At 44.5% G+C, this 25,476-nt stretch overlaps 1 protein-coding gene across 7 annotated transcripts in view; it reads right to left on the bottom strand.

The window, feature by feature from the left end:
* Positions 1–25,476, bottom strand: part of CSMD2 (CUB and Sushi multiple domains 2) — a 664,749-nt gene that overhangs the window by 75,304 nt on the left and 563,969 nt on the right. For all 7 annotated transcript variants that reach the window (XM_054538082.2, XM_054538100.2, XM_054538088.1 and 4 more), the window contains 4 exons: positions 23,103–23,312; positions 17,291–17,479; positions 14,381–14,558; positions 12,883–13,028 (listed from right to left, as the gene is read on the bottom strand). In XM_054538082.2, coding sequence (XP_054394057.1) covers positions 12,883–13,028; positions 14,381–14,558; positions 17,291–17,479; positions 23,103–23,312 — 723 coding nt within the window. The remainder of the gene's footprint in view (positions 1–12,882; positions 13,029–14,380; positions 14,559–17,290; positions 17,480–23,102; positions 23,313–25,476) is intronic.

The following is a 25,476-nucleotide window of genomic DNA, read 5'->3' as shown; positions in this document are numbered from 1 at the left end:
ATTAAAGAAAATTTGAGGTATTCTATGGAACAGTAGGAAGAAATCAAACTTATCCATTGCCCTCTCAGAGATAACGACTGTTAACCAATTACAGTACGTTCTTGGAGTGTTTATTCTCTGCATATAGAAATATTTTTGTTTTACACAACTTGCATTATATGTTATATATCTTGTGTTGATCCTTGCACACTTACCATTATATTGCAAGAATTTCCCATATAATTACATTTCTTAGAAAATATGATTGAAATAACTTCATAGGATTTAATCATACAGATTTACTAGAATGTATTTAACAGATACTCTGTTAACCATTTAGGTTTCCAAAGTTTTGCAATTTAAAATAAAGCTGCAATGAAATCTTTTTTTATATATGCATCTTTTATGGTTTTTTTCTTTTTCTTTTTTAACTAGGAAGATTCAAGTACATGACCCTTTTGAAAGTACAGATATCTCCTGCTGAATGTCAGTAATCCTTTCGTGGAAATCAAATGTTCTGTGTAAAGATATTAACTAGGAGCCTATATCCCATTATTTTAAGTGGGAAAAAATTATACTGTGTTGTACTTCAACCCAAAATCCAACAAGTAATTAAGACAAAATAAACTACCTAAATATATGCAACAAACCATTATGTTAGAGAAGTTAAATACTTAAAACATCACGATCACCCAACAACATGGTGTGACAAAACAGTGCCTCTGTGCATTGCATACTGTACCATCAACATCCAGTGCGCTGTGAAATCTTGCAGCTTGAGACATTATAAAACCCTAGGCAGAAAGAAGGTCTAGCTATGAAAGGCTCAGTGGGAATGCATTCAGGACTGGCACTAGGTGGTAGAGTACAGTTTACAATGAACAGCATGGAGTGACACCTCAGAGCCAGCAGCCTCTGAGACACACATCCCCGCCATGGAATTGGGGCCCCTTTCCAAAAGTCTGCATGGGATTCTGACATTTTACCAACTGTAGTTGGAATGCAACTTGAGACTTTCCCTGCATATAGATTTATTTAAAATGGTGTATTATGTTTTGGGGGATCCAACTGTAAATGTTTTCTGTAGACTCACGGGCTGAAATGTATCATACTGAGAGATACGTAAGCTCTGTGAAATGTGGGTGTTAAAACTAAGAGGCACTCTTGAGGTAACCAAGTGGGTTTACCTTTGATTTAACATAAGCCAGGGAAGGCCACGTCCGCACTCACTGCATGCTTCCACTTTGCCCTCCAGGAAAATGGTTCCCATTGATACTGTCAACAGAGCGACTGTTCCTCCAGCACTGGGTGCCATCATTCTTCTTTCACCCAGTTCATGAAATGATTGTCTATGGAGGGCTCACCCTGGGTCAGGCACTGTGTCAGGTGATGAGGTTACAAGAACAACCAAAACAAATACACCCCTTGCCCTCACAGAACTTAGGCCCCACTGGGAGAGATAGTCGTCTGTTTTAATCTTTGTTAACTTGCTAAATAAAAAAGCAGCATTTATTTTATTTTAATTGGCATTTGATAACTAATTAGGCTAAGCATTTTTCACATGTTAATGGCCTATTTGCATTTCTCTTTTTAACTGTCTATTAAAAGAGTTGCGATAAACCAATATGTTAGAAGTTTAAATACTTAAAATATCACTTCATGATCACCCAACGATATGGCGTGACAAAACGGTGCCTCTGTGCATTGCATACTGTACCATCCACGTCCAGTGCACCGTGAAACCCTGCAGCTTGAGACATTATAAAACTCTAGGCAGAAAGAAGGTCTAGCTATGAAAGACCTTCTTTGCCCCTATTTTTCTTATAAATTTGAAGAACTCTGAATATTCAAGGTTGATCTTAGCCGGTTAATTATATTTTCCCAGTTTATCATTTGCCTAGTTTTGTTTATGGCACTTTTGATTTGTAGAAGTATTAAGTTTTTATGTAGCCAATTATAATTTTTCTTAATAAGTTAAAAAAATTGGTGCCTTCCATTCTCGGCGTCATACGTATCTTCAAAACTTCTAAGGCATACTAAACTTTTCTGGGAAAAAACAAATCCCCACTTAAATAAAGCCTGGGTACTTTATATTTTGTGATTGCTGTTTTGATTGGGGTGATTTTCCATTGCATTTTAAAACTACTTTTTTTTTCTTTTTTTTCTTTTTTTTTTTTTTTAGCAGGGTCTTGCTCTGTCACCCAGACTGGAGTGCAGTGGCACAATCACAGCTCACTGAAGCCTTGACCTCCTGGGCTTAAGCTATCCTCTCACCTCTGCCTTCCAAGTAGCTGGGACTATAGGCTCATGCCACCACACCTGGCTAATTACAAATTTTTTTTTTTTTTTGTAGAGATGGGGTTTCACGATATTGCCCAGTCTGGTCTCAAACTCCTGGGCTCAAGTGATCCTCCCACCTTGGCCTTCCAAAGTGCTGGGATTACAGGTGTGAGTCACTGTGCCTGGCCGTAAAATTACTAATTTCTGTTTAATGCGGGAAGCTTATGGGATACTAAAAAGCAACAAAACAAAAATTTCCCAAATCTCACCATCTAGGCACAAGCATTATGAAGATTTTGCTGTAGGATCTTGGGTATTTTATAGACATGCCCTCCGTTTCCCATCACACACACACACACACACACACACGCGCTCTTTCTCTCTCTCTTACCACATTGATGGTATCCCACTGTATCTACCATGTTATTGCTACAGAATTCTACGGCAGGGGACATTCAAGGATGACTCCTCCATTTCATTTTGTGAATACCCTCCTTCTTCTCCTGGGGGGAAGAGGGTAAGGTGTTGAGAGAGCGTAGCCAGATTCTGGTGTGTGTGAACATGTTAACTGGTGGGCGGTGGGGGCAGTTGCTTTATTAATGTTAAGCAGCAGTTGGCTCAGCAGCAGCCATTGTGAACAATGGTCCCTGTCATCTCTCTGGAAACGTTATTCCTTAAGCTGCTGGGTGTGCTGGATTGACCTTTCGTATGAAGCTTTTATCTTTTTTTTTTTTTTTTTGAGATGGAGTTTCGCTCTTGTTGCCCAGGCTGGATTGTAATGCTGCGATCTCGGCTCACCGCAACCTCCGCCTCCTGGTTTCAAGCAATTCTCCTGCCTCACCCACCCAAGTAGCTGGAATTACAGGCACGTGCCACCACGTCCTGCTAATACTGTATTTTCAGTAGAGACCAGGTTTCTCCATGTTGGTCAGGCTGGTCTCGAACTCCCAACCTCAGGTGATCCACCCACCTTGGCCTCCCAAAGTGCTGGGATTACAGGCGTGAGCCACCACTCTCGGCCTCATTTGAAGCCTTTAAAACCAAATTAGCTTAGAAAAAAATGTGAGCTCAGGTGGTTCATTTGAGCTTACCAAAGGACTCAGGCTCTGCTTTTGAATCTGGGGTCCATGCCCAGCTAATATTGAAATGCCTTCCTTTGCCTTTGTTTCTTGTCTGTATCTCTTTTTCAGAACATCACAAGGAGTGGTGGTGTGGTCTAGGGCGGGAGTCCATAATCACTGCATTTTCTTGTGATACCATCACCTGAGTTTTTAAAATCACCTGCTTTTTTTGCACTGAACAATATAAAATAAATATTTTCCTGAATCATTGAATTGTATTCTACATGAACGATTCTTTTTCTTTTCTTTTTAGAGACAGGTTCTCATTCTGTCACCCAGGCTGGAGTGCAGTGGCACTATCATAGCTCTTACTGTAACCTCAAACTCTTGGGCTCAAGTGATCCTCCCACATTAATCTCCTGAGCATCTGGGACTACAGGCATGCACCACCACACCCAGCTAATTTTTGTTTTTTTGGTAGAGGCAGTCTCACTATGTTGCCCAGGTTTGTACATGAATGATTTGTAATGACTGTATCTTTCCCTATCTCTCTCTCTCTGAGTATATATTTTAAATTTATAATACCTAATCTCTTACTATTTTTACATTTAGATTATTTCTAATTTCCCTGTTATAACATATCAAGCAATATCTTCAGCACATATCTTTGCATAATTCTCAGAAGTAGGACTGCTGGGTCCTAGGTTGTCGTATTCATTGGGAACCTTTGGATGTAAATAAATCAATCCAGGCTAGAATAAGCAAAAAAGCCTCTCAGAGAACAGAGAACCCAAGGGTGGATTTGCAGCCGGACTTCACAAAGGTAGAGGACAAGGAACTGAAGGGCCATCAGAAACCAAAGAAATTTTTCCACATCTCAATCATTCTCTTTCTGCACATAGGATTGTTCTATTTTTTGGTCCACATGGAAAGTAGAAGAGCGGCAATCCATTGCACTTGGATTTTTATCTTCTCTTTTCAGGATATGGGTCCGGGCAAAAGTAGAATCTTTTGGGTTCTATTTCAACTTCCCAAGAAAGAACATCTGATTGCCCCTGCTGTAGTCAGCTCAGGTGTCCACCTCTGGTCCAAGCTTCTGTGGCTGGGAGGCAGGTGTGTGCATAGAGAGGTGTCACAATGTAGAAACAGCTGCCAAGTGCCCAGAGGAGATGGGCAGTTAAACAGAACATTATGAGTGGCATAAGCACCACAAAGTGATTTGAATGTGTAGCTAATCATATTGTGTTAAGGTTTTTGATACGCAATTCTCAAACTACCTATCACTAAGTGGGCATCTTCCTGCAACCTTCCTAACTGGATAATCACTTAAAAAATTATCATGACAGCTGGGTGCGGTGGCTCACGCCTGTAATCCCAGCACTTTAGGAGGCCGAGGCAGGCGGATCACAAGGTCAGGAGATTGAGACCATCCTGGCTAACACGGTGAAACCTCGTCTCTACTAAATATACAAAAAATTAGCCGGGCAAGGTGGCAGGCACCTGTAGTCCCAGCTACTCGGGAGGCTGAGGCAGGAGAATGGCACGAACCTGGGAGGCAGAGCTTGCAGTGAGCCGAGATCGCGCCACTGCACTCCAGCCTGGGCAACAGAGTGAGACTCCATCTCAAAAAAAAAAAAAAAAAATTATCATGACATATGTGGACGCTCATGCTCTTTATTATTCACAGCATTATTCACAAAAGCTAAAAGGTAGAAGCAACCCAACTGTCCATAGAGGGATGAACAGATAAACAAAATGTGGTCTATACGAACATTATTAATAAATATAGACCACATGTGTGGAATGTTATTCAGCCTTAAAAAGGAAGGAAACTGACACATGCTATAACATGGATGAACCTTGAAGACATTATGAATTCTGCATTTTTCTTTGTTTGTTACTGTTGTTGTTTATGTTTGCCCAATATAATCTCTGGCCATCCTTTTATCTTTAAATTGTGTCACATTGTCTTAGTTATGTTCCTGGTATAGAAAATATAGTTGAATATTATTTAGGTTAATCTAAGTGTATTAGTCCATTTTCATGCTGCTGATAAAAACACACCTGAGACTGGGCAATTTACAAAAGAAAGAGGTTTATTGGACTTACAGTTCCACGTGGCTGGGGAGGCCTCATAATCATGGTGGAAGTTGAAAGGCTGTCTCACATGGCAGCAGACAAGACAAGACAGAGCTTGTGCAGGGAAACTCCCATTTTTTAAAACCATCGGATCTTGTGAGACTTATTCACTATCACCAGACTAGCACGGGAAAGACCCAACCCCATAATTCAGGTTCCTCCCACAACACATGGGAATTGTGGGAGTTACAATTCAAGATGAGATTTGGGTGAGGATACAGCCAAACCAGATCATTATGAGTCTTTGTTTTTTAACGGGAAATTGAATTTTAATAAATTTGCATTTTTCATTATAATTGAATGATTTTATTCTACTGCTTTGTCTTATTTTGTGCTTGCTGTATCTTTGTCCCTAAATAGTTTCCTTTGCTTTCTGCCTTTTATATTTGGATTATGTTTCACATATTTTTTCTTTTAGTGATTTAGAAGTATTATACTCTATTTTAAATATATTAGTGACTAAAATATATGCTCAAAATCCTTATTTCTCTAGCGATGAAAGTCAACAATTGGATAATATATATTGATTCCACCTTCACAAAAGATAAGGATATTCTCTTATCCCTTTTCCAACTTCTTGCACATTTATTAATATAAAATAATTATTTTTAGTCTTTTAAGAATTATTGTATTTGCACTGCTTTGAATCCATATTTTCCATTATTATTTAGCTTCAAGTCTGTGCTTAGCTAGTATCAACACTTCCCATTTTTATCTTTTCTTTTATACATCTTCTCTATTTTGAGTTATTGGTTCATCTGGAGTTCACACCCGGAGTTACAGTCACCTGGAGTTACAGCCCAGCTTGAGATAGAGTGGCACTAATTGTAAACTCTTGAATCCCTGCAAGCAACAATTTCTTGCATTCACACATGAAGCCCCAAACTTTTTCTCCCCCTTAAACATCACCTCCTTCATTTTCTGTAATCTAATGTCAAAAATTAGCCTGAGAATTGTCTGATTTTGGTTCATCTGAGGTAACTTTCTCAGCCTGGATTCTTGTAGATTTCCCCTACTCCTCATCCTTACAAGTTGAAAAAATTTCCAGCCTCTTTTTTATTTCTCTTGGTATACAGAGAGCTCCTTTATATACACAGGTTTTCTTTCATCTCAGAAAAGTTTTATCATTTCCATTTGGTTCCTTTCTTCCTGAATGCTTGTTATCAGTGTCTTGGCTCTTTGCCCACTGGGTCTCCTTATTTCTTATCTTCTGTCTTCTCTCTACCACTTTCACACCTCTGCCCTTCTCCCTATTTGGGTTGAGATTTTCAGGTTTGTCCTTCCCATCTTTGCATTGTTTTTCTACAGTGTTGCTTCTGCTCTCTGCTGATTCTTGTGCTTATGAAAATTATGCTATTTTGTTTCTTTTCAGTCTTGCTATTTTTTAGTATCTAGCTTCCCTTGGAAATAAAAGTTTTAATTTGGAGCAGCCACAAAGGTATAGGAGAAGTTGGAAGTATAGTACAAAAATCTTTTTCCATGAACCATTTGCAAGTAAGTTACCAACATGAGCCCTGTAACCCCAGAATGTCTTAGTGTATTTCCTACAAACAAGCACATTCTCCCACATAACCACAAAACAACCATCAACATTGGGAAATTAACACTGACACATTACTGCCATCGAATCTTCACATCTCATTCAAGTTTCACCTTTTTTTCCGATAAATTCCTTGATAATTTATTGATCCAGTTCAGAAGCACATGTTGCATTTCATTGTCATGTCTCTTTGGTCTCCTTTAGTCTGGAACGGTTCCAATGTCTTTACTTGACCTTCAGAACTTTTATACTTTTGAAGACTGCCTGCCGGGGAGTTGACAGTCCATCCCTCAAGTTAGGTTTGCCTGGTGTTTCCTCCTGATTATGTTCAGCTTGTGCTTCTACGACTGGATAATCACGGAAGTGATGCTGGCTTCTTCTCACTGCATCCTCTCAGCCGGAGTATGATTTCAATCTGTCCCATTATTGATGAGGTAGGTGTGTCTTCCAGTCTTCTCCACTTCTTTTTCCCTTTGTTATTATTGTGTGTGGGGAGGGGTGGGGGAGGGGGTAGTTTGAAGTTATGTAAATATCCCCTTCCTTATAAAAACTTGGAATTAATTAATATCTGCGTGGATATACATAGTGTTCTGTTTGATTCAATAGGTTACCACCATTTGTTACTATTTTAAAAAACTTTGATTCTCAAATTATCCCCAATATGGTCAGTAAGAACCCCTCCAAGCCAGCTTCTATGTCCCTTTGACATGTCTCCATCATGCCTTGGGCATTTCCTTAGTTTCTGCCATAAGATATTCCCGGCTTGTCTTCTACTTTCTCTGCCCCAGGCTTGGGATTAGCCATTTCTTCAAGGAGCCCTGGTCCATGTTAGTGGAAAATGTTATTTAGGAACCAATGTCTGGTGCTAGATGTGCTCATTACTATTGAAGAATCACTGCTCTGAAGCCTTCTCAGTAGAAACAGCTAAGAAATGTATGTGCATACACACATGTAATCAAACATGCCCCACTCACACACTCATATTTTCTTCCATATCTCTACACATTGAAAACCATAAGCTCACACTGATACATCCAATTCAAATTTAACACCATTGGGTATATTATAATTTTTGCTCTATCCATAGTTCTAACCCTCTTCTCTGATAGTGAGACACCTGCCTTCTATTGTCCTTAACGTATTAACGTATTTGATCAGTCACCCATCTGGAACCAAGGTTTCATTTCTGCTGACCCCTCGCTCCTCACCCTACTTGGGCACTGACTTCCTTTGCTGGGCTGATCCTTCTCTGTGTGGATGCCCGCCTTCCTCTGCTTGGGCTCCAATACCCTACATGGGTGTCTGCTCATCCTGCACAGAGCTCTGACACCCTGTGCCAGCTCCATCCCTGTACAGATACCTAAGCTCCAGCTGCCCATGCCAGGCAGCCCGTCGGTATGGCTCCCCCTGACACCCTGGCCTGGGCTACAATGGTTCACACTCCTTCTTGCCTGACAGGTATGGATGCTGTATTAGTCTGTTCTCACACTGCTAATAAAGACATACCTGAGATTGGGTATTTTATAAAGGAAAGAGGTTTAATTGACTCACAGTTCAGCATGGCTGGGGAGGCCTCAGGAAATTTACAATCATGGGAGAAGGGGAAGCAAACATGTCTTTCTTCACATGGCAGCAGGAAGGAGAAGAATGAGAGCCCAGTGAAGAGGGAAGCCCCTTATGAAACCACCAGATCTTGTGAGAACTAACTCACTATCATGAGAACAGCATGGAGGAAACTGGCCCCCATGATTCAATTATCTCCACCTGGTCCCTCCCATGACATATGGGGATTATGGGAACTACAATTCAAGATGAGATTTGGGTGGGGACACAGCCAAATCGTATCAGATGTCTTTGCTTTGTCCCATCTCACAGCTTTAGGACTGAATTGTTCAAGTGGGGAAGGGAAGAGATTTAGTTTTCCTTTTATTTATCTCTTGGCCAGATCTTTCTTTTCACTTGTGTGCTGTCTGAACATTTCACCTGTTATTTGGAGTCCATGTTATCTAGACTTATATTAGAAGAAGATGCTTCCCAAAATTTATTTCTATTACTTCTAGTTCCTAAACCATGTTTTTTTCTAGGACATTTTTCTCTGTAATTCAAATTTCATGTTCTAATTTTCAATGTTATAAAATCTTTCACAGGTCTCCTTAAGGTATTTTTCCTTTTTCTTATTGATGCTCATATGAAAAGAAAGTTCCTTAGGGCTGCTTACCTGGAGAAAGGCAAAAATTCTTTCCCCCATCCCCTTCCACTGTCCACTTTTTGCAAGTCTAGCTCCTATTCTTTCTTTAGTTCTTATCTTGAATATCCTATCTTAGGTTTTCCACAATTACCTTGCATGGAATTCTCCAACTTTTTGTTTGCTATCTTATCCTTTTATGTCTTTCGTAGCATTTGTTATGATTCGCAAAAATTTTGTCCTCTTAGTTACTCATTAGCTCTCTCTCCTTGGAGCAGGAAAGCTGTCTGGGGAGCAGACATTTCACTGAGCAGGAAGCATGAACACTCAGTAACACAGGAAAGGATGCTCTGCCTTATCACAAGCGTACAAGTGAAACGCCATCTCATGTACCTACCAGACTAGTAGAAATGTAAAGTCTGCTAAAACCCAGTGTTTGCAAGGATGTACAGCAATAGGAACTCTACTTCAGTTGCTGGGAAGAGTGTAAATGGTTGTAACTGCTTCTAAGATAAATTGAGCATTACCTAGTGAAACTAAATATGTGGATATTTACAGCCTCACAACTCCACACAGACATGTACTCAAGAGAAACCCTTGTACATGTTCACAATAAGGAATAAGCAACAATGTTCTTATTGCTTGAAATGAAACAACTTAAGTGTTAACAGTAGACTAAATAAATTGCTATATTTTCATGCAATGAAATCATACAGCATTGAAAAATGAGTTAAGTACAGTCACATGCATCAACATGAATTTCAAAAACTTAATTTTGAGTGAGAAGAGCAGATCACAGAAGAACATTTATAGAATGATTGTCTTTACATAACAGAAATAACATGCAAAATTAAACAACGTATTTTTGGAGACTCACGTATGGAGTAAAATAAAAAGAAAAGCAATGAATGATTAACCAAAAGTACAGGATCATGGTTACTCTCAGGGTAGGGTAGGGGAATGTGTTGAGGAAGGAACAGAGCTTCAAAGGCTTAGGTGTTCTTTTTCTTACGCTCAATGATGGTGTTCATTTTATTACTCTTTAAACTGCACATACATGTTACATACATTTTTATATGTAGGATATATTCCACAACTTACCAAAAGTTCTATGAGGCATGGAATGTGCCTCTCTTGCTCACTCATCCCCTAGTCCAGTGCCTCTCCCACTTGAGCCTGCCGATCTGGGCACAGCAGTTCCTCCTCTCTTGCCCCAGACCCTTGCCTGCTCCTGTGGTCACTGAAGCCTTGGGCTCTGGTCTGAGCTGGGACTGAATGGCTGTCTTAATCCATTCAGGCTGCTGTAACAAATTACCATAGACTGGGTGACTTCTAAACAACAGAAATTTATTTATCACAGTTCTAGAGGCTGGGAAGTCCAAGTTCAAGGGATTGGCAATTTTGATGTCTGGTAGGGGCCTTCTTACTGGTTCATGGATAGCTGTCTTTATGCTGTGTCCTCATGTGGTGAAAGCGGCAAATGAGTTTCCTGTGTTTCTTTTTTTTTTTTTTTTTTTTTTTTTTTGAGATGGAGTTTCACTCTTGTTGCCCAGGCTGGAGTGCAATGGCGTGATCTTGGCTCACTGCAACCTCTGCCTCCCAGATTCAAGTGATTCTTCTGCCTCAGCCTCCCGAGTAGCTGGGATTACAGGCATGTACCACCACGCCCATCTAATTTTGTATTTTTAGTAGAGACAGGGTTTCTCCATGTTGGTCAGGCTGGTCTTGAACTCTTCACTTCAGGTGATCTGCCCACCTCGGCCTCTATGTTTCCTGTGTTTCTTAGCTCTTTCCACTGAGAAGGCTTCAGTGTGGTGATTCTGTGGGTCTCTTTTATAAAGGCACTAATCCCATTCATGAGGGCTCTGTTGTCTGACCTAATTGCCTCCCAAGGCCCCACCTCCTAATACCATCACCTTGGCGGTTAGGATGTCAGCATATGAATTCTAGGGGGGGTCTAAGCATTTACACCATAGCAAGGGCCTTATGTCTCATCTGAGAGGCAGAAGGAGCATTGTGCCCTTAGGCAAGCACTCTCACCGAAAGACCTTGCTGAGAAGAACTTGGAAATAAGGATGGCCTGGGGCTGTGCTGAGCCTCCTTTGCCTGGTTCTGGTACAGGTGAGGGCTCAGGCACAGGAACAAGAGCCCTGGCCTAGCACCAAGGTAACTTTACACCAAGCCTGTCAATATCTAAATATAATAAAAATAATCATGACAATGATGACTATTAGAACTATAATTTACTGATCACCTTTTATACTCCGTGCCTGGAGCTAAGGATTTCCAAGCATTGTTTCATTTAACTTTAGGAGGTTAGGTACTTATATTATTCCTATTTTGTGCATAATAACACTGAGGCTCAGAAAGGTGAAATGACAGACAAGGTTACATAGCTTGTATGTGTCAGAGCCAAGGTTTGAACCCATCTGTGACTCTGAAGTCCATACTCTTATCACTCTACGGGAAAGTCACAAGTCAAAATGACAGAGCCTTAAAGCCTGGATTTCATTAGTGGAGCAATAGGTGTGCCCAACGAGAGGGGCATGGGAACTGAGCAGATGGAGAGGGCGGAGTCTCATTCCTACATTGCACACCCTGGACGATAGCTCCTGGGAATGGCAGTCACAGCTGCTTAGGTTCTTTACATCCTTGTTTCTCTCTGTCGCTTTGTTTCTTTCACTACCTCTTTCACAGTCTTAGTGTGTTTCTGCAAGTGCACGCATGATGTAATAACACTGTATAGTCACACCAGAGCAGATACTGTAGCAGATACTGCAGCAGATACTGTGGAGGCTGGGTTCTGTTTCCAGTTCTATCCACATGGTTTTGGGCAAGTACTTGAGCCTTCCTTTGCCCTATTTCTTCATTTGTAAAGTGGGGGTTAGAATATTTGCCTTACTACTTCACAGAATTCTTACAGGTCACAGACTCCAAGCCGGTAATTCTATAGGTGAAGAAACTGAAGTCTCAAGTGGGGAAGGGACCTGTGCAAGGTTTCACACAGCTGGCCCAAGGTGGAGCTGGGAGTAAAATCCAGCTTTCCTGATTTCTGGTTAAAATATCTGCAGTGATCTGTAAATTGCAAATATGTGCATCATTCCATAGATGGGCACAAGTCCACAGAGAACATTCTATAAGTTTCTCTAGGCAATTCCACTATAATAAAAATGAGGAAATATCCAGATCCCTAACTTGGGACTCGTAGAAGAAAACAGGCTGCCAGTAAAGACATACCTACACTGAATTGTTCATACTCTTCCTACTCAAAATCACAATGCCTTCATTTGTGCACAAAAACACAGTGCTCCTTGAGAGGTCAGCAGAGGCCCTAGATCCCTTTGGAAAAGGAGAACCCGCTAGAAAGTTCTAAGGGATAAGCTGGGGCACAGGTATAGGGATGATCCAGCCAGTGAGTTGATGTGAATGAGTGGACTTGGCACCAAGGATTGGGCTTCTGTGCCTCTCTGCCCTGGCAGTGTGGAATAGGAGGAAAACTTGCATTTACAGAACCCTGCACTGAGAGCTCTCACATAGGCTAATACATTTAATTCTCATAACTCTGAAGACACTGAGGCTCCAAGAGGTTATACAACTCACTCAAGGTCACATGATCTGCAAACGGTGGAGCTGGGAGTCAAGCTCAGCCTTGACTTGAAAGCCTGGCCCTTCCCACCAGGCCAGGCTTCCATACTGACCAGAGAAAGCTATGGCGAAGATCCCCCCTGTGGCTGCATCGCGGTGGAACTTGAGCAGAACCTGGTTGGATGAACTGTGCACTGTTTTCTTGGCCATGCTCCGGGTGAAGACGCCAAGCCGTGGTGCTGTTTGCTGTGGCCCATCCCTGTACACAGGAAACAAGGTCCTGGCATGTCACTAGTCACCATGGCTGCCTGCTCCACTTGGTGCCATCGGTGGCCTTAAGACAGACCTGGAGTGGGAGGCTATGATTCTCTTTGTACCAACACTTCCCCACACCATGCCCTAAACACCTCTCCCAGCCATTCCCAACTTGGTCTCCCAACACAGCTGATAGAATCGGTGAAGCTCACACTGATTGCTCATTCACCTGACTCTTCACCAGCCCATTGGGCTCCTGGGGAAATTCAGGCTCCATAGAGTAAGGGTGTGGGTCTTACCACAGGTCATCTCAGTCTGGGGCAGCACTAGGACAGGGCTGAGGAGCTGGTGTAAAAACCTGCTGCTATGCATACTGGCTCCATTTTCTTGTCTTCCAAGCAAAGAGTATACCCACAATGCCTTTTGGGGCAAAAGATTTCTTCCCTGAAACCTTATCTAACCCCTCCTGTCTGTTCCTAGCCATTGCTTGGAAATCATGCTGGAAATTAACCCAGGGCAGTCTGGTTACAGTTATCCAAGTCCTGGGAATTTTGGGAGAGAATTCCCCTAACCCCTGATGATTCCCAGAATGGTAGTAACCACCAAACAAAGGAATTTTAAAATTATGTGCTCTTCCAAAGATCCAGTGGTTTGGGAAGAAACTGTCCAGGAAACTGCACATATCAAATGCTAATTTGTATTCCCAATTTAAAATTAACTCTTGTTGTATATAACTACATAACTCAGAGCTGAGCTGTCCAATTCAGCCACTGCCAGCCACACATGGCTATTTACATTTAAATTATCAAGATTAAATAACATTTACAAATCAGATCCTCAGTCATATCCAAGTACACTGCAGCCAGTGGCTACCATACTGGGCAGCATAGACATAGAACATTTCCATCACTGCAGAAAGTTCTGCTGGAAAGTGCTGGCTCAGCACCAGATGACCAACGGGACATCACAAAATTCCACCTCAAATCTCTTCCGTTAGTCTGAGTGGCTTAGCCCAGGTACGTGTAGAATGTTGGTTTGAACTCCGGAAATACTGAGGAAAGTCTGTGTACCCACGCCTACTCCCATTAACACACCCACTGGTACTTTCCCTGGCCCTGGCAGGGCTGCAGGCTGGGAGCCACTGCCCTCCCATTCCTCTCCCTTCAAGGAGCCATAATGGCCAATTGCAGCTGAGCCCCCTTCCACTATGTTTATTTGAAACTCAGGAGGCTGACAGCCTTTAAAAACCACTCACCTCTTGGTTTTTCTAAACCAATAGGTAACTGACTGATAACCCAGTGTAGAACCCCACTAATGCTCTTTTCTAATTGGCTGTTGACATGGCACCTGGCCTACCAGATGGTGATGAAATCTCCGGAGGGCTCTGTCTGCAGCAGGCTGAGGTTGAGGCGGATGCCATGGCCAATGGGCACGGTGATCAGCCAGACACAGTCCTGGGAGCTGGAGTACGGGCTAGGGAACCCCGGGGAGTACACAGTGCCGTTGGAAGAAGTGATGTTCCCGCCACAAGGGACTGCCAGGGAGGGAACACAAACATAAGTGCAGGGCCTCGGTACCCACCTGAGAATTCAGATGCCTTCCTGAGGAACTCCCAGCTCCCAGAACTAATCATCCTGTCAGGGAGGTTGGGTGGGATGCGGAAGGGGAGGCCAAGCTGAGGATGGCTGCACCTGGTTCTACCCACCAGTCCCCACACAGAACACCCTGGCTGGCTCTCAATCGTCACTGCAGGCCCCTCTGTGGGTCTGCCTCAGCCTCCCTCTTTCTCTTTCTTATGAAGAGAACTGCCAAGAAAAAAGGATGCCCTGAAGCTGTCCCCTCTCCCTTCCCAGGAATGGCAGGGAGCAGATGTTAGGGTCAGAGCTGCAGTGCTTTTGCTGAGAAGAGCTAAGAAATTGGGAAAATCTTTCTTTCTTTCTCTTTGATCTGCTCTTTCTAGAGTGGTACTTGTGGTCTAGACTTCGAGTTGAGGGTTCCTGGGGTGAGGCTAAGGTTGGGTTCAAATCACAGCTGAACCATGTATTGAGCAGATACTCTTAGATAAGTAGTTTAGCCTCCCTGAGTCTCCATTTCCTCACCTGTAAATGGGACTAAGAATACCTCCCCCATAGGATTGTGGTGGTGATGAGGTGAAATGATGCAGGCAAAATGTTCAGCCCAGGCCCCAGAAGAGGAGGCATTTGCTATGTAGATAAGATCCTCTCTCCTTATCTTCCTGTTCCCCAAAAGCAATACTCAATTTTAGTCTCAATGATTTAGGCCTCAGGCAGGAGGATGAAAAGACTTTGACATCTTCATGGTATTCAGAATCAGTCACCACAGAGGAAAATAGATGGGGATGGTGGACAAAAATCCCCAAACACCATGGTCCAGAAAAATGAGTGTTGTAGCTGACATGGGGCATCAAGAAGACATCTGGTTGGGGCAGACCAGACTGAGGAGAGAGAATCCCAACAGACTTGAAGCAGAGGCCAGGGGTCCTGTGAATGCACGTACATCCTGAAAGTGGTGCGCAGGTACACGCCATCCCTGCTACATAAGCTGAATATTTCCTGGGTGCCAGGCACGGCCTGGGAGACAGTGGGAGCAAGGTACTCTAGTTCTGTCCCAGGCACGCACACCACTGGGACACAGCCAAATACACCAGCATCTGTAGCAGAGGCTGGACCATGTCATCATCGTGAATGCCACAGGGGTGTTTGGGGGAGCCCTGCATCTGGTTTTGTGAGAGTAAGAAAGGATTCCTTCTAGAATTCATATTTATACTCAGACCTAAGGGATGACTAGGGCTAAGTAGGCAAGGTAAGAGAGAGGAATGCTGTATGGGAAAGGAACAACATATGCTAAGACCCAGAGGCAAGAAAACATGGCACACTGTAAAACAAAGTATTTCAGCTTAGCTGGAACATAAAATCTGCAAAAGTGGAGAATATGGGAGGTCAGCAGGGACTAGGCCCTAACCTAAGGGTCATGTGTACTATATTAAGGGGCTTAAAATTTGCCATTAGGGACATGGGAGAAAGCAAGAGAGTATGGTGTCAGAGAAGCCAAGGGAAGAAGGCTTCTGAGGAGGAAGAAGAGGTTCTGGCTCAAGCTAGCAGACTGAGAAAGCGCTGCTCTTTTCTCTTTCTCGTGATGCCATAAAAAGACAAACAAGGTGTGAGAAGGGAAGAAAGCCCATGATGAGGCTTGTTGCACAGCACGTGATGGGCCAACAATTGCGGAATGACCAATTGGTTATGCAGAGCAGAGCTCTGAAAATCTGAAAAATGAACTGAGGCTATAATAGTTTTAGAAATCACGGTTTTACATTCCAACACCAGAATGGCTCAGTTTCGCAAACAAGGTCCCTCTTTCCATCAAGAGTTAAACTGAGAGTTTGAGTCTGAGAGTGAGCCATCTGTGAAGTCCTCCAGCTCTTGTGAAATAAAGATGAGAAGTCCCATTTTACTGAGGAAGAACCTGAAGCTTAGAGAGGCAAAGGGGTTTGAGTTGGAGCCTGGGGTGATCTGATCCTAGAGCTGGGGCAGTCTTTCCTGGATTATTGCCCTTGCTAAGGCTTCCTTTTTCAAGACAAATTCCTGCCACTCCTGAGGAAAATGATGGGATGCCAGAATGAAGAGGGAAGGCAAATGGAACCGAAGTGTGCAGATGAGGGTGGAGGCAGCACAAGCTCTTGGTCACCTTCCATCCTGGTTCTGGGTAAGGAAGAAGACCCAAGAAAGTGCCACCTCCAGCTCCCTGATAGATCAACTCAGGTCGCTCCAGCCCTGTGTAGAAGGAGAGTATAATGGAGCAGGGAGGGGGAAGATGAAGAGGGGAGCAAGAGAGTTCTTATAAACAGGCTTCATTCTCTTCTCCCTTTGGGCAGGTACCTGGATTAACTCTACCTCTCTAGCTCTCAGCACACCACTGGGCTCCCACTCCCTCACATGGAGCCTTCCCTTCCAATGGGAGTCCTCCAGCCTGTCAGGGTGGATCTTCCCAAGGGCTGGGTGTGTCTTCCTCTTGGCTGTGGCCCACATCTCCTCCAGGTCCTCCCTAGTGCTGGCCCGGAGCCCTGTCACCAGGACCCTCTCCCTGGAGAGGTTGGGCCACACCATGTGAAAACAGGATGGACCATGGTTTGCCTGGACCTCCAGCCCTGGAGATCCCATGGAGCAGGTAGGTGGAACATGTGATTGCTCTGGACCAGTCTCCACGAGCACCCCAGTAAGAACTGCTGGGGATGAGGGAGCGACATACCTTCACACTTGGGCAGGGGGTGGTCCCAGTTCCGGTTGGTGCCATGTTGACATGTGAGGACAGGGTGGCCAGTCAATTGATACCCCGGGAGGCACTCGAAGGTCACTGATTGTCCCACGTTGTAGCCAGCTCCCCTCACAATGCCATTGGCAAAGGGCTCTGGGTCTGGGCACTCTTGAAGTTCATAGGCTGGAAAAGATCCGGAGAAAAGGTCACTTTATTCTCTCTGACCGGAAAATAGGAGGGCAGAGAGCATAGTGGTGAAGCCTCAAGACTTGGACTCAGATGGACCTTTGTCATGTATAAGTTGTTGGCTTTGGGTAAGTAATTTAACTTGTGTACGCCTCAGTTTTCCTGTGCATAGAATGATTATTTTGAGGACTAAGTAGGATAACACATACATAGCTCTTTCCACAGTACTGGCACATGGTGAAAGCTCAGTAAATAGTATCTATTATTAGTAATTCCGTAGGAAAAGGAGGCTCAAGGAAGACATTGCTCAATTGAACCTCTATTCACTGAGTGCCACTGGGGGCCAGGCACCAGCCTAACTGCTTTCATGTTGCTTATCTCACTGAACCTTCACAACCAGGATCAAGATCCCAGACATAGGAAGCGGTGACGGGAGGAGTTGAGTTGGTTCTTTCCAACTCCGAGAGATCAAAACCTCTCAGGAAGGAAGAAATCTGGTGGGAGTAAGTCAAATCTGTGGCAAGGAGAGAAGCTTTTCAGAGGGAGTAGCTGGGCTAAGGGATGTGTGGCTGTCATAAAGCAAGTCCCTCCAAAGGGCAGGGAAGCTGCTTCCATGAGAGTGGGTGGCCTGACTCTACAGGAGATGCCTCCATGGAAGTAGCTGAGGCCAGTCCATCGGGGAGAGGCCGCTGAGGGATTCCTGAGCAAGGCCTTTGATGAATTGGGTCCACAGGACACAGAACAGCCTTCGAGGCAGTAATTGGGCCCACTCCACTCAGGAAATTGGCAGTGGGAGGAGACAGAACGTTCCTACAATGGGAATCCTCAGTGGAAGTAGTCGGGACCGGAGGGATGCTCCTTGGAAGTAGATGTGTTTCTCATACGTAATAACAACATCAATAACGCGGATCTTGAAGATAACATTTCCTGAGCACTCACGTGGCTGTGTTATGTTTCCATTCAGTACCTCACAGGGAAGTCTCAGGGGGAAGAACTGGGCAGGTTTCCCTGGGAAATCATCGAGGTAATTGGGTGTGCCAAAAACTGAGCAACCACATGGGTGGGGCGGCTGCTCAGCCCCAGGACAGGCCTGGCCCTGTGGCATGGGGGTTTGGGCCATTTGGCAATGAAAGTCTTAGCAGAAGCAGGGGGCCTTTTGCCCAGGGAGGCAACCCAATGGGATGGGTTGGGTCTTTACAGAAAGGCTCAGGGTAGCCACGTGGACTCAGAGATGGGGAGAGAAGGAAGGGAGTGGCTGTGTGTGAGAAGCCAGGAGCAGCCTTGATGAGAGCAGCTGGGCCTCTCCTACAGGAATCATCTCCAGTGGAAGGATCTAGGCTCTTCAAAAACACAGAAACTTCAGTGAGAGTACCTCGACACTGAGAGAAACCTCAGAGCCTGTTCCCCTGCAAGAAGCTTCAAAGGGAGACTTTGGCCATATAAGGCAGAAATAAACCCTAAGAGGAGGAAGCATGAACTTCCTCAAAGAAGGACTCCTCAGGGGAGCAGGTGGGTTTGTTCTAAAGGGGAGCAGGTGGGTTTGTTCTAAAGGGACACACCTGGTGACAGTGGGAACACTCCTCCAAACAAAGTGCCATAATCAGGTAGACACAATTTCAACCAAAATGCCATTATTTTAAGACATTAATAAGGATGATGCCTAGCATTTGCGGACAATTGTACGTCTTAGCCATTTTGCTAAGTTCTTTATAAACAGAACCCTCCTGAGAAATTGTCATGGAACACATTAAGCATGTCGGACCAGGAGGCCTGGCTACGAGTTCTTTATGCCGCTACTAAGAACTTGATGGGAATCTTTACTCGAAGAAGAGAAAAGAAGACCCCAGCACAGGAAGTGCAGAGTATCAACTGGAGGAATTTTGAGAAAGAGTAAAGAGTTGGACTTCTAAGGAAAGTCGAGGGGCCATAGAGAGCTGGGTCTGTCTGACAGAAACAGCCTCAGTGGGGACAAATGGCTCGTTCATTGAAGCTGGGTCTTTCCCCAGGGGAAAAACCTGGGGAGAGTGGTCAGAGCTTGCTTACGAGGTGTAGCTCCATACGGCGGAGGAAGGTGTAAACAGAGAGTGTGGGCTTATGGTCAGGGAGAATTATTTGGGCCTATCACAAATGATGAGGCCTCTGTGGGAATACATAGGCCTCTGGCCCTAGAGGCAACCTAGCCCAAGAGGTTGGGGTCGTTCCAAACGAGAAGCCTTAATAGGGGTGGAGCCCAAGTCTGAGGGGAGCAGGTGTCCCGGCACCATGTGTGGCTCCACAGGAGTCCTTGGGACTGTGGCAGACAGGTGAACGCTGAGGGAGTGGCTGTGCCTGGGACTGAAGGGGAACATCCAGGCAAGTCCTGAAGGTCACATGCTTGTGGGAGGAGGGGGTCCATTACAGAGTGGAAGCCCTGTTGGATGTCGCTGTGCCTCTCACATGTTGGGCCAACTCCTGGTGGAGGAGCTGGGTGTCTGAAGGCAACTCGCTGCCCCCTGGCCTCCCTACACAGGGAAAGTCATCAGAGGAGGACTGGGCCTCTGGAGGCTGCAAACCTCAGCAGGAGAGACAGGCCTATCCCAGGGAGGGACGCTAGCCCCAAATGTTGGCTTGTTGTTCAGGAAACCTCAGGGGAACAGCAGGGCCCCTTGTGCAGGCTGGCCATAGTGGGAGCATTTCCAAAGATGGGGGCTGGGGAATTGGGGGCGAGTGAGCCCAAGGCCAGGGCTCTGTGGGGGTAGTTAGGCCTCTTCTGTTGGGGGAGTCAATGGAGAATCTGAGGTGGTCACACAGGGACAACCTTTACAAGGACAAGTGGGCTCATCACACGGGCAGCACAGCGAGTGGCTGGTCCCATCACAGGGATTCAGTGGCAGGACCATGCCTAGTGTCTAGGGTGAAGGCACAGTGCATGGGGTGGGCCCAGGGCAGCTGTCCCTGGCACAGTGGTGGCACTGCCATTCCTTATATTTATCTGAGAGGGAAGGTCTCAGGGAGAGAGCACTTAGGCCTGGGAGGGGTGCAAGGGGCTGAAATATGTCTCCCAAAATTCATATGCTGAAGACTTCACTCCTTGTGAAGATGACCTTGACCTTATGGGAAATAGATAGGATCTTTACCAAACTTATGGAAATTAAAATGAGGTCACTAGGGTGGGCTCTGATCCAATATGACTGGTGTCTTTATAGAAGGTGGGAATTTGGAGACAGAGGCACATGAAGAGCACCATGTGAAGATGAAGCCCGAGGTCGGGGTGATACTTCTAAGAGCTGAGAATGCCAAGATTGTCATGAACTACCAGAAGCCAGGGGAGGGGCCTGGACAGAGTCTCCCTCACGGGCCTCAGAAGGAACCAACTCTGCTGACACCTTGATCTTGAACATCCAGCCCCAGAGCCATTGGACAGTAAGTTTCCGTTGTTTAAGCCACTCAGTTTGTGGTACTTTCTTATGGCAGCCCTAACAAACTAAGACACAGGGAAAGCCTTGGGGGAAGGCGTTGCATCTGTCTCTGAGAGGACATATTTGGGACCAAGTCCCTCCTGTGACATCACGGCCATCCGACGCGTCATGACCTGTTTGACAGGTACACACCTCCCAGATAATAGGCAAAGACATTCTTGGGCAAGGCTGGCCTCTGTGATGAGCCTGCACACACCTTCTCTGGGTGTGGCAGCTGTGCTAACACCAGTGAAGTGGCTCTGTCAGGGTGCAAGGCCCAGCTTCTCCTGAGGCTCCCTCTAGGTGACAAACCCGGTCACACTTACCAAAGCTTTCCCTGAGATGGACCCCAGAACCCTGAAGTCTCCTGCAGAACTGATTCAGTTGCACCCACCTCGTGGGATGCCCTTTAAGGCTTTCCCTAAATGACAAGCCCAGTCCCCCCTCAGTATGCTTCTCTGGCAAGGGAGGAGCTCCATCCCCACCATATTATTTCCAGAATAAAGAAGTCAACTCTCAGAAAGCTGCATATAGCATGGTACTATTTACACAGAAAACATGGCCAAAAAATTTTATAAAATGTTACATATTTTTCACAGGTACATGTAGCATACATATATCCAGGCCTGGAAAGGTCACACCTAAACAATAGTAGCTGTTTCTGGAGAATAATCCAGGGTTTGGAGGCTATAGACAAAGAGAGCTTTGGCCTTACTTAGTTGTAAGGTTTTAATTTCTTTCTCATATTTTTCTTTTTTAAAACAAGATAAATATGTTTGTAAATTGTTTGTGTAATTAAAAATTAACTTTAAAAAACAAAATTGCAAAACTATAGTATGATCCAATTTTGGCCAAAAATATAGCTACAGCAATATACATACTGAGAAAAGGGGGGAATATATATTGAATTGTTGAAAGTGTGTATCTCTGCATAGGGTAGTGATAGGGTGGGATTATGGGAGGATTTTGACTTTCTGTGATGGGTGTTAGGGCCTGAATATTTCTGTCCCCTCAAATCCCTATGTTGAAACCTAATCCCCCATGTGAGGGTATTTGGAGGCAGGGCATTTGGTGGCCCACTCTCATAAATGGGATTAGTTCCCTATAAAAGAGGCCTGAGAGAGCTCTTTTGCCCCTTCCACCATATGAGGACACAGTGAGAAGATACTGTCTATAAACTAGAAAGTGGGTCTCCACCAGACATGGAATCTGCTGGCACTGTGATCTTGGACTTCCCAGCCCTCAGAACTGTGAGAAATAAATTTCTGTAGTTTGTAAGCCACTTGGCTTATGGTATTTTGTTACAGCAGCCTGAGCTAACACACTGTGCTCACAAAATTATCTACAGTGTTTAGATTTTTTTTTTTTTACAAACATGAATTAGTATTGGAAAAAAATCTAAAAATATTTTTAAAAATTCAGTGGAAGAATCTGGGAAAGGGATTAGAACAAATGCTTCAGTCAGTCACAATAAGGGAAGCATTCAAGGGAGAGGTTGGGCTTACTCAGGACCGCCATGTACAGCTACACAGGTTGGGCACAATCTCCACATCCACAGGTGATGGATGGTCCACAACACAGGGGAACCTGAGTGTAGATGGGGCTCTTTCCAGGGAATGTCCCAGAAGGAGTGGGGCCTGTCATGGGATCCCACCTCAGGGAGGTAGAGCTGTGGTGAGTGTGGTTGGGCCTCACAGGAAAACCTGCTCCTTGTGCAAGGCTTAGAGGTGCCCTTGGGACTCTACTAGAATCCTCCATCCTGTCATAGGAAGAGCTTTGCTGAGAGTAATTGGGCTTGATGTGCAGGGAAGGACCCTGGGGAAGTAATTCAGTTTATCAAGCCTGAGGGGAAGTGACCGGCTGGACAGTTTGGGATACCTGAGAAGGCACAGATGGGCCACTTGCCCAGGGACAGCTGTACAGAGCGGGAGCCTCAGAGGGTGCTGTTGGGCCTGCCACTCTTGAAAAGGCTGTGGGAGAACTTAAGCTGACAAATGGGGTTAGATGACCCTGGTGTCCGCAGAGATCTGCCACCAAAAGGAAGCTTCCCTGACTGGGCCTGCCACCGCAACCCACCCCTTATGGTGTTCTCTCTTCCCCCACATGGAAGGCTGGGAAGGTGGGTGGCTGGGGCAAGAGATGGAGATAGACAGAGAAGCAAAGGCGGTGCTCCTTGTCCTTACCCTGATACTCCAGCTTGAATCCTGGCCGATTCTGGGAGTGGTCACTGTGGAAATACACGGTGGTCTCATGGGACGTGGAGAGGAGGGAGCTCGGAAGCTCGCTTCCACTGAATCTTCCCATCATGCGGCTGGTCTCATAGGGGCCATTCCGGATTTCTATGTAGTCGTGGTTGGGCTCGGTGGAGAAGTTCAGGAACTGGATGTGAGCTCCTGGGAGCAAGACAGAGGCAGACAGTGCCCAAAGCAACACAGTCCTGCCTCAAGTGTGCTGCCTCATGAAAGCAGCTCCTGCCAGAGCCATGAGTCCCTGCTACCGATTTCCCACCCAGCCAAGGCTCCTAGAACAGGCTTTGGGAATTGCCCATCCAGCCAAGTCTCTTGTCTTTGACAGGGCTGAACTTAAAAGTGTATTATTCATTCAAAATTAAAGGCATTAGTCATTTCAGAGCTCCACTGGAGTTCGTTTTATTTTGTTGAAAACAGAGTTCAGGGTCAATACTTGTTTTAATTTATGATTCATATGTCCAATATCAGCATAAAGATAGTTTTGCTAGAATAAACTTTTCATTTAAAAATAACACCCCCAATACTTAATCAAAAGACATGATCATCAATACTGCTGTTTTCTAGAACCCTTATGATAATTCAGAAACATAGGGCTTAGAAGTATACATTGTCCCCTCTGTTCCATAAAGAAGCCAAATAAAGTTTATACTTTGGGATCTTAGTGAGTTAATCAAGACCTTCTAGCAACCTGACAGGTTAAATAAGTCTAATTAAGTTCTTAATGTACATATTAATATACTCTTTCAAGAATGAAGGTGGGAACATTTATGTTTGTTTACTGATAAGATTTTTCAAAATTAGATCACTATGGAAAATGTTATTGAAGAAATATATTTACTGAGCATAGGAAAAAGCCCATATTGCATTGATAATTGTAAAAATCAGATGACAAATAGTATGCTGTATACAATTCTAATTTTTGTATTATAAAACATGGAAGAATATTAATTCACCTGCTAAGAATATTTGCTGGGCATTTGCTGTACATCAGGGCTGTGCTAGGCATTGTAAAAGATGAGCAAGATCAAGAAGGTCCTTGTCTTCATGAGACTTACATGGTAACAGTGGGAGACTAAGCCATTAGTGATTATCGCTGCATGATGAGATTATAGATGGATTTTCATTTTTAAAACTGGCTTATCTGTACTATCGAATGAGCTCAGAATAAGCACGAGTGTAATTTTTTTTTTGCATCTGATCATTTAAAGAATAAAATAAAGACTTGACACTTAATGTTGAAGACCTTTCATCTCCTGCCCTGTTGCATTCCCTTCCTGCCCTCCACAGAAGCAATCACATGAATTTGGAAGCTATCCTTCCAGTTCATGGTTTTGGATTCTTAAATATGTATCTGGGTTTACGTGTTTTCAAGATTTACATAAATGATGTTATACTGTACATAGTTTTTTTACATAATATTGTGTTTTTCAAGGTCTATCCATGTTAACATACAAAAATATAGTTCATTCATTTTAACTGCATGTTAATTCCATTTTATGAATTATCCAACCATATAGTTCACTCCCCAACTCATGAACATGCAGATTGTTTCCAAGTTGCAGATAATTTTGTGATGGTGTTTTTTTTTTTTTGAGACAGAGTCTTGCTCTTTCGCCCGGGCTGGAGTGCAGTGGCGCGATCTTGGCTCACTGCAAGCTCCGCCTGCCGGGTTCACGCCATTCTCCTGCCTCAGCCCCCTGAGTAGCTGGGACTACAGGCACCCGCCACCACGCCCAGCTAATTTTTTGTATTTTTAGTAGAGACGGGGTTTCACCGTGTTAGCCTGTGATGACATCTTTGTACACATTATCTGAGGAGCCTGTGCTTTCCATTCCACCGCCCAGGCATCGTCACCTCATACAGGAGCACTGCGGGCTGCATGCCCACAGAAGGGGCTCTTTAAGGATGGCGGAATTTCTGACTTGAACTCCACGGAAAGAACTGGACTGTGACCGCCATCTAGTGGAGCAGCATGTAGCTGCAGCAGCTCTTTACTCGCTGAGACCAGGTACCAAGTTAGGGACCTCGGCAGAATCCAACATTAACTTTGAAAGCAAGGGATCCGGGGCCTCTGCAACGGGACCCAGCAGTAGCTTCTTCCCTGAAACCTGAATTAGCACCCAGAATTTAGAGATGAAAATGGTGGCTGAACATAAGGACTTACAGGGAAAGCCACCTCATTCAAACTTCTGTTTGCCTTTGGATGTTGCCCTCCCCACCTTCTATCATCTTGGTTCTGCCTCAAGACTGGATGCAGAGGTACAGGGTCTCCTAGATCCTCTTAATGTCTCAAAGTCTGGAGTCTCCT

Source organism: Pongo abelii, chromosome 1 (genome assembly GCF_028885655.2).
Source record: "Pongo abelii isolate AG06213 chromosome 1, NHGRI_mPonAbe1-v2.0_pri, whole genome shotgun sequence".
Classification (NCBI taxonomy): domain Eukaryota; kingdom Metazoa; phylum Chordata; class Mammalia; order Primates; family Hominidae; genus Pongo; species Pongo abelii.
This window is presented reverse-complemented; position numbering and strand designations above follow the sequence as displayed.